This window comes from Canis lupus, chromosome 10 (assembly GCF_011100685.1).
Source record: "Canis lupus familiaris isolate Mischka breed German Shepherd chromosome 10, alternate assembly UU_Cfam_GSD_1.0, whole genome shotgun sequence".
Lineage (NCBI taxonomy): Eukaryota > Metazoa > Chordata > Mammalia > Carnivora > Canidae > Canis > Canis lupus.
Genome location: NC_049231.1, coordinates 17,333,384 through 17,343,486, shown reverse-complemented (window position 1 = coordinate 17,343,486; position 10,103 = coordinate 17,333,384). Strand labels below are relative to the sequence as shown.

The 10,103-nt window shown below is 38.6% G+C and overlaps 1 protein-coding gene across 1 annotated transcript; it reads left to right on the top strand.

Annotated features, from left to right (window-relative positions):
- Nucleotides 1-5,596: 5,596 nt before the first annotated feature.
- On the top strand, nucleotides 5,597-6,680 carry LOC608046 (olfactory receptor 4K14). Its single transcript, XM_038550063.1, is given in 2 exon segments — nucleotides 5,597-5,759; nucleotides 5,762-6,680. Coding segments are annotated over 2 exon segments (963 nt in total). The 3' UTR covers nucleotides 6,562-6,680.
- Nucleotides 6,681-10,103: the final 3,423 nt, after the last annotated feature.

Here is a 10,103-nt window from a genome sequence, read left to right as displayed (position 1 = left end):
TAGCTTTCCACGAATTGGATAAGGCTCACCCACCTCATGGAGGGGAATCTGTTTCACTCAAAGTTCACCAATTTCAATGGTAATCTCATCCAAAAATATTCCAGCCAATGACACATTATATTAATAATTATGTTTAGGAAATCTTTCCCTACCTCCAAGTCAAACATTGACTCTGTTGGTTGTCAGGAGTTTCTCCATAATTCTTGTATTTACATAGTATTGTTGTACCCACATGATGACTGTATATGAAAAGAAAATGACATTGAAGCTGATAAGTTACTTCTCCAATTTTTCTTCAGCACTTATTATTTGTGTGTTTTTAATAGAGAAACAGAAAAGTTTTGTCATTTCCTTACTGAAATGAAACAGAATTATCTAAAGCCTATATAGAAAAGAGGCTTTTTACTATACTTTGATGCTGTCTTGGCAGTGAAATCCCGTATAAATTGGGTTGTGCTTATATAATTGATATGGAATTGATCATCATGTGAATTGTGAATGTGATTATCATTCATCAGGAAATTCTAGGATATTATAATGAGACAATTATAAGAAATCTGCAAAATAACTCAGACACCAGGAGATTTCTTTATTCATGATCGTTGAATCTGGAGAAAGCAAATATTTTGACACATACAAATCTGATGCTCCAAAGTATTGTGCTTGATCAAAGTTACATAAAATAATGTGCAAGGTCGGCAGTTTTTCAGTACGTTTTTAAAATGTACTTTGTTAATTTTAAGTTTTTTAAATATTTTATTTTTTTATTCATGAGAGAGAAAAGGTAGGGACACAGATAGAAAGACAATTTTAATTTTTAAAAAAGATTTTATTTATTTATTAGTGTTAGTTTCTTTATTTAAAGGAAAAGCACATTTTACAGTCTATTAACTGGATAGTGGCACACATTATTTTGCTTAAACTATTGAAATAAACTGTGTTCATTGATTCTGACATCTTTAAAATCTTTCTTCAGTTATATATATATATATATATATATATATATATATATATAACTTCTGTCTCTCTCTATATGTAACTTATATCTTTTTCCATTCATCCATTAGAAAGGACGAATATCCACCATTTGCTTCAAGGTGGATGGCACTGGAGGGTATTATGCTGAGCGAAGTATGTCAGTCAGAGAAGGACAATCATCATATGGTTTCACTCATATGAGGAATATAAAAAAATAGAGAAAGGGATTATAGTGGAAAGGAGAGAAAATGAGTGGGGAAAATTAGACAGGGAGACAAACCAGGAGAGACTCCTAACTCTGGGAAACAAAGGGTTGGGGAAGAGGAGGTCAGAGGGATGGGGTGACTGGGTGATGGGCACTGAGGGGGGCACTTGGTGGGAGGAGCACTGGCTGTTATGCTGTATGTTGGCAAATTGAACTTCAAATAAAAAAATATATATCTTCCTTTCTCACTTGTGGAAATGAACATGACTTAGCACATATTTCCACTTGAAGATAATTTATTCCCCAAGCTCTTTGATGGTAATTGGCCATAAATGACCCATCTTTAAGGGATACTTAATTTTATGGGAGACAGAATGTAGATATTTACATCTAAAGTCTGAAGAAGGCTCAAATATGAAGCTCTCTAGCTTCTTAAAGTGATATTTTTCCTGAATTATTTTCCAGGAGGAGGAGAAAGAGATTATTAAATTGTTTATAGGAAACAAAGCATGTATGTTTTCAAAAGTTCTAACCAGACATCATAGATTTGAAATACAAGCTGAAGTGTCAACAGCGTCAGCAGTGAGCATCCAACCCCAGGTTAGTAAATAGCCTTTGATAGACATTTAGTGAATCTGTTTCTGAACATACAAGTCAACCAGAGATCAATACAGTCTATTATTTTTTTGCATTAAAGTCATTGTCAGTTGAAGTCAAATTTTGTCATTGTTGTATTTGTTTCCTAAGTAGCATTTGAGGGTATGCAAAACCGTCCTCATTTGCTTCTGAGTATAAATTCAACATTTATCAAACTTTAAAATGTGTTTGTAAGTCATGAAATGTTCTCTGAAATCTGAACCCTGTTTAAACTCACTTCCTCCACTTCTTTTAACATCCTTTTTCAAAAGTGTATTGCTATATAATTTGCATACCATGAAGTTCACTCATTTCCAGTGTACAATTAAATGGTTTTTAGCATATTTACAGAGTTGTACAACTGTCACCAATATCTAATTTCAGAGCACTTTTAATTCAATAGCAAGTAAAACATTTCTTTTTTTGCTTGTTTGCCATGTTTTCATCTGATTGCTTTGACGTTCTGTTCACCTAATCTCTAAAAAACACTAAATGAAACGCAGTTATGTTTTAGGTTTACATGAGGAAAACTTCATGGCTGTAGAGCACAAGTATACCAATAAAAGAACAGCCATTGAGTTTTGTTGACTGTATCCTTTGCTGTGCAAAAGCTTCTTATCTTGATGAAGTCCCAATAGTTCATTTTTGCTTTTGTTTCTTTTGCCTTCGTGGATGTATCTTGCAAGAAGTTACTATGGCCGAGTTCAAAAAGGGTGTTGCCTGTGTTCTTCTCTAGGATTTTGATGGAATCTTGTCTCACATTTAGATCTTTCATCCATTTTGAGTTTATCTTTGTGTATGGTGAAAGAGAGTGGTCTAGTTTCATTCTTCTGCATGTGGATGTCCAATTTTCCCAGCACCATTCATTGAAGAGACTGTCTTTCTTCCAATGGATAGTCTTTCCTCCTTTATCAAATATTAGTTGCCCATAAAGTTCAGGGTCCACTTCTGGATTCTCTATTCTGTTCCACTGATCTATGTATCTGTTTTTGTGCCAGTACCACACTGTCTTGATGACCACAGCTTTGTAGTACAACCTGAAATCTGGCATTGTGATGCCCCCAGATATGGTTTTCTTTTTTAAAATTCCCCTGGCTATTCGGGGTCTTTTCTGATTCCATACAAATCTTAAAATAATTTGTTCTAACTCTCTGAAGAAAGTCCATGGTATTTTGATAGGGATTGCATTACAACAAAACTCAAAGACAACCTACAGAATGGGAGAAGATATTTGCAAATGACATATCAGATAAAGGGCTAGTTTCCAAGATCTATAAAGAACTTATTAAACTCAACACCAAAGAAACAAACAATCCAATCATGAAATGGGCAAAAGACATGAACAGAAATCTCACAGAGGAAGACATAGACATGGCCAACATGCATATGAGAAAATGCTCTGCATCACTTGCCATTAGGGAAATACAAATCAAAGCCACAATGAGATACCACCTCACACCAGTGAGAATGGGGAAAATTAACAAGGCAGGAAACAACAAATGTTGGAGAGGATGCGGAGAAAAGGGAACCCTCATACACTGTTGGTGGGAATGTGAACTGGTGCAGCCACTCTGGAAAACTGTGTGGAGGTTCCTCAAACAGTTAAAAATAGACCTGCCCTACGACCCAGCAATTGCACTGTTGGGGATTTACCCCAAAGATACAAATGCAATGAAACGCCGGGACACCTGCACCCCGATGTTTATAGCAGCAATGGCCACGATAGCCAAACTGTGGAAGGAGCCTCGGTGTCCAACGAAAGATGAATGGATAAAGAAGATGTGGTTTATGTATACAATGGAATATTACTCAGCTATTAAAAATGACAAATACCCACCATTTGCTTCAACGTGGATGGAACTGGAGGGTATTATGCTGAGTGAAGTAAGTCAGTCGGAGAAGGACAAACATTATATGTTCTCATTCATTTGGGGAATATAAATAATAGTGAAAGGGAATAGAAGGGAAGGGAGAAGAAATGTGTGGGAAATATCAGAAAGGGAGACAGAACGTAAAGACTGCTAACTCTGGGAAACGAACTAGGGGTGGTAGAAGGGGAGGAGGGCGGGGGGTGGGAGTGAATGGGTGACGGGCACTGGGTGTTATTCTGTATGTTAGTAAATTGAACACCAATAAAAAATAAAATAAAAAAATAAAGAAAAAAAAAAAAAGAACAGAGAGACAAGGGCAGCCCGGGTGGCTCAGCGGTTTAGCGCCGCCTTCAGCCCAGGGTGTGATCCTGGGTGACCCAGGATCGTGTCCCATGTCCGGCTCCCTGCAAAAAAAAAAAAAAAAAAAAACTTCTAGGACAAATTAAAAAAAAATAAAACAACAGCCATTATGGTCTGTAATATGTAAGTTAGCTGGTGTCAGGTCATCTAACTTAACTTGTGAAGAGATCCTGAGTTGTGCTTATACCCATTGTGTCTTGGCGGTGGTTAAATTTAAATTTATAATCCCATTCTAAAGAGGGGTAGCACCTATAGGCAAAGAATCTTGCAATGAAATCTTTTAATAAAATCCATTTAGAAAAGTTTAAAAGGAACAAAAGGATTTTGAGTCCATTATCCTGATAAAAACCTGCCTGAGACTGTTGCCATTCAGTGGGCTCAAACAGATATAATAGACATGAATTCCTCTAGATTTTAAAATTCTATCACTATATGTTCCCATCATCAGAATATTTCAAATCCGGAATATGTTACTTTAGTTCCCTGTAAGAGAAGCCTTACCAAACTGTTGTTTCATGTTATAGTCTTCAATCTTATAAAGGGCTAACATACTAAGAGTTCATACAAAGGACAGTTCTGCATCTTTTGTGAAATTACTCTGAAGAATTCTGTTCAGTATCTTTATAAAAAGGTTTATGCAATATCTTCCTCTTAGTGAGAAGACTGGGGTGTCACCTCATTTCCGTGATAAACTAATAATGAGACCTATCCATTCCATCCCAGTTCTTCTGGAAGTTCAGAACTACATTTTTAATAAAACGCTGAACTTATCAATCACTCATGTATATTGTAAAAACTACTCCATCCACCCAAAAAATTATTGCATGGGTTCTATGTTCTGGTCCTTGTTGAGAGCTCTTGCAAAATATTTCTTTCATTGAAGCCACTCTAAAATCCTGTCATAAGTAGTCAGTTTATACACAGTAAACCTATAAATGATTGGATCGTTGGCTCTTTAATCGCAAACCCAACTGATTGAGATGATAAGAGCAGTAGTAAAATGTGGGAAAGGGGAGCTGTGTGAACCTTATGTTAATAGGTTTAGTTTCTTTTATACTTATTGCTTTATTAACTGATTTAAGTGAGATTGGTAAACTGTCAGTGTTACATAGACACGGTCTGAATAGTGAGCTTGTGAATGAACAAATGAATACGGAAAGAAGAGATAATTTCACGGCTACCAGGAGAAGTCTCAGAAACTGTCTGGATTGCCAAGATTTCAAAGAAAGCATTGTGGACATAACTGCATAACTCCATAAATCTGTTTAAAAAACATTGTTTCTTACACTTAAAATGGGTGAATTTTAGTGCATAGGTACATTTTATCTTAATAAAGTAGATTTAAAAAAGAACAAAAGGAAGATTCCAAGCAGCCTTAATATGAGAGAAAAGCAAATTCTCTGGCTGGGCTGGGCTTTAATCTTCTCTGTATTGCATTTTGAATTAACATCTTACAAATTAAAATTACATTCAGATAAAATTTAGGTCATCAATTTCATGTGCCTGATATTTGACAGGCCCCTTCATATCCACCTCCTTTCTTCATATGGATTCAGAACACAGCCTGAAACTGGAGATAATGAAGTTGCAGAATTATTCCTTGGTGTCAGAATTTGTGTTGTATGGACTCTGCATGTCATGACATCTCCAGCATTTATTCTTCGTGTTTTTCTCTGGGATCTATGTGGCCAGTGTGCTGGGTAACCTCATCATGTGGTCACCGTAATTTCTGACTCACACTTGCACTCCTCTCCTATGTACTTCCTGCTAGGAAACCTATCTTTCTTAGACATATGGCTCGCCTCCTTTGCCACCCCCAAGATGCTCAGGGACTTTCTTAGTGACCGAAAGCTTATCTCCTTTGGAGGATGTATGGCTCAAATCTTCTTCTTGCACTTTATTGGCAGGGCTGAGATGGTACTTCTGGTTTCCATGGCCTATGACAGATACGTGGCTATATGTAAACCTCTGCATTATATGACCGTGATGAGACGGCAGACCTGCGTGGGGCTGGTGTTGGTCTCATGGGTCACTGGCTTTGTGCATTCCATCAGTCAAGTAGCCTTTACTGTGAATTTACCGTACTGTGGCCCCAATGAGGTGGACAGCTTCTTTTGTGACCTGCCTCCTGTAATCAAGCTTGCCTGCATGGACACCTACATCTTAGGTATCCTTATGATCTCAGATAGTGGATTACTCTCCATGAGCTGCTTTCTGCTCCTCTTGGTCTCTTACACTGTCATCCTCATCACTGTCTGACAGCGTACTGCTGGTGGCATATCCAAAGCACTCTCCACTTGCTGTGCACACATCATGGTTGTCACACTCTTCTTTGGGCCCTGCATTTTCATTGATGTGTGGCCTTTCAGCCGGTTCTCTGTGGACAAGCTCCTGTCTGTGTTTTACACCATTTTTACTCCACTCTTGAACCCCCTTATCTACACACTGAGAAATAAAGAGATGAAAATAGCTATGAAGAAACTGTGTAACCACCATGTGACTTCTCGTTGAATCCCAACTTTCCATAGGCCTACATGTTCTTACTCATTTAGGGGATATAATTTCTTTAATATGATTTGTGCAAAGATTTCACTCTGATGTTTTACTGATATAATTTGTATTGTGTTATATTGCAGAGAAATAGTTGTAGTTCACAACAAAAATCATGTATATACTTCTGTATAATTTTATGCTTTAAATAAAATTTTATGACATTATAATATCACTACCTGATATTGTATGGTTTATATTACATTATAATAATTATATTATTTTGGGGATCCCTGGGTGGCGCAGCAGTTTGGCATCTGCCTTTGGCCCAGGGCGTGATCCTGGAGACCCAGGATCGAATCCCATGTCGGGCTCCCGGTGCATGGAGCCTGCTTCTCCCTCTGCCTGTGTCTCTGCCTCTCTCTCTCTGTGGCTATCATAAATAAATAAAAATTAAAAAAAATAATTATATTATTTTAATATAATTTTACTGGGTGATGGGCACTGAGGGGGCACTTGACAGGATGAGCATTGGCTGTTATGCTATATGTTGGCAAATAGAACTCCAATAAAAAATATACAAAATAAAATAAAAACAGTTGAAATAATTTTATATTATAAACATAATTTGTAAGTATAAAATGGCATTGTAATATAATATTAGTATACTTACATAGTAATTACAATATAATATAACTTCATTATGAACACACATACATGTACATACATACATTTAACTCCATACATTCCCTTCAGAATGCACTTGCAAATTATATTTCTTTCTTTGTTAAATCAGATTTCTCTTACTAGTATTTTGTGTAAAATATTAATAGGAAATGAATTTAATTTCCTAAATATAGTTCAATACAGCATGAGCTATTAGTTCATAGGCATTCAAGACATAAGACACTCAGCACAAGGAAGCTAGTTGAGAATAAAATGCCTTAGGAATCTCCTGGCATTGAAAGCCTGAGAGAAGGAAAAAGACACTATTTAAAGGTCTTATTGATTTAAAAAGTATACTTTTTCTTATAAATGTGTATTATGCTTAAACTCTTTAGTTAAAAAAATGAATGTATGCCAGTAAAATTCAATTACAGAAGTTCATTTTCTCACAGGAAAAAATCAGTATTTCTGGCTCAGTATTTCATGTTGTAAAATAAGCTACTGTGTTACTATTTAAAGTGACTGTGTGATGGGCACAGAGGGGGGCACTTGATGGGATGAGCACTGGGTGTTATGCTATATGTTGGTAAATTGAACTCCAATAAAAAAATTAAAAAATAAAGTGCATTGGTTTAGAAAATTAATAAATTTTTACCCACAGACTGTAAATAAACACTACATTTACACTGTCTTACTGAGTCAATTCTGTCCCTTGGGGAATCATCTATTCAGAAGTGTGCTTGAGTACCACAGATTCAGATCTCATGCTGAATTTTTAGATGTCTTTGGATCTCAAGAAGATAATCATAAGCAAGAGGTAACTTTTGTATTAGCTAAACTAATGGTTAAAGAGTTCAGTTTTCTTGTACTTCGATTCTGAAATGTCACACAAAAGGAGAGAATCAGGTAATGAGTAAATTACTTGAGTAACTGGATGAAACTGCCAATAATTTTAGACAATGTTTCCTTTTTTTAAAGACTTTATTTATTCATGAGAGACACACAGAGAGACAGAGACACAGGCAGAGGGAGAAGCATGTTCCCCACGGGAAGCCTGACATGTGACTTGATCCCAGGTCTCCAGGATCACATCCTGGGCTTAAGGCAACGCTAAACCACTGAGCAACCCAGGCCGCCCCTAGACAATGTTTGCAATAAGGAGACGCATGCTCCAGAGCACTTCTGGCTTCTCTTATGGCTGTAATGTCACACATTTTCACAAACACTAAAAGAACACAGATTGAAAACAGCTGCTTTAGGATAAATTTCTCAGGAGTCCTCTTGTTTGGCACTGTAATAATACTGTATTTTGATTTTATAAACTTTGGGCATAGTCAAATTCTATGATGAATTACACCCATCTATGCGAACATTTAAAGAGCTTAAAAGAGATATATGCTGTCTATGTGCACTGCAGCATTATGTATAATAGTCAAGATATAGAAGCAACCTAAGTGTCCAAATGCAGATGAATGGATGAAGAAGTGGTACCTATATTTATATTTTTTTATATATCTGTATATTACCTATATCATGGAATATTGGAATATTATGTGGGAAGGCACTTCTGTTGCCTCTGAAATTTTGAAATAACATCAAAAGAGACAGCATCAGGTGTCAGTGTTGAGCTATGGACGGAGTGGGCCCAGAAGCTGTCCTGGAACAGCACCGTCCACACCCTGCCAGCTGTGCTCATGTGCAGCGCTCAGTGCTTTGGGGGGTCCTGGGGTCCTGCGCAGGCGCGACAGGGAGCAGGGCCAGGTGCCCGGGCTGCCAGTGTTCCTTCAGAGTTCTATGCTTGCAGGTCGCCGGCATCCTCTGGCTGTGGAGGCTGGGGTGTCCAGAGGGCCTCGGGGTGGGATTCACTGTTGCTCAAACTGCTGGGGGGGTGCTGGCTTTGTGGAGCCTCAGGTGGGCGTGGGACCCCTCTAAGGGCAGCGAGGCCTGGGGGCAAGATCTGCTGCTGCTTAACACAAAGGGGTGGGGGTGGGGGCTGGCTGCGTGCATGGGACCTCAGGTGTGCATGGACCCCTCAAAGGGCACCGAGGACTTCCCATAGGCTCAGGGGTGCTGGCTGGCGGGGACTCCTCCAGGGGACCACCTGCTTCCCATTGAGGACTCCGAAGATGTCACGAGCCACTTGATGGGGACCCTGGATCTCCAACAGGTAGGTGACGCCAGGTCACGGAGAAGATCCGGATGGCGTCCTAGTTTGGGACCACCTTGGGGGAGGTTGTGCCTCTCCTTGTGTCCTGTGCCTACAGGACATGTCCTTGAAGGGTCCCACTTAATGGGCCGACTGAAGGAGTGTCCTCTGGACAGGCTTCTGGTGGCGTCTTCTCTCCTCCAGCTGCGTAGTGGGGCATGTGTTGTGGTGATATTTCCCAGTACTTACAGATTGAGAATAGGTCGGTGGTGCACTTGACCTTCGTCCCAACCTTGGACAGCCACCTGTCAGGGATGTGGTGGTGATTTCGTAGTTGTGTGGCTCAGACAGCAGCTGTGGTCAGCCTGGTCCCAAAAATGATGGGGAAAATAAGTTATAAGTTGTCGTTGTTGCCTCAGTGAGGGGGTGATTATACTCTTACAGGTAGTCCTAATTAAAATGCCAAATTCGAGGGCTTCCAGAGAGTTCATTGAACAAGACTCAGAGAAGGGCCTAGTCTTTCAGTGTCTTCTATTTCAATTGAGGCGGCATTCTTTTGGGAGGAAACCACATCATAGCTACTTCAGATTCTGCAGTGGTTCCACAGTGCCTGTAATGTGGAAAAAATAGATTTCCTTTTAAATTATCGCTTTTCCATCTGTTTTGGATTAATTTCCTTAGTTTTATTGATGTAATTGACTTTGTAGACCTTAATACATAGCCATTTTATATCAAGATATGTCTAGTACTA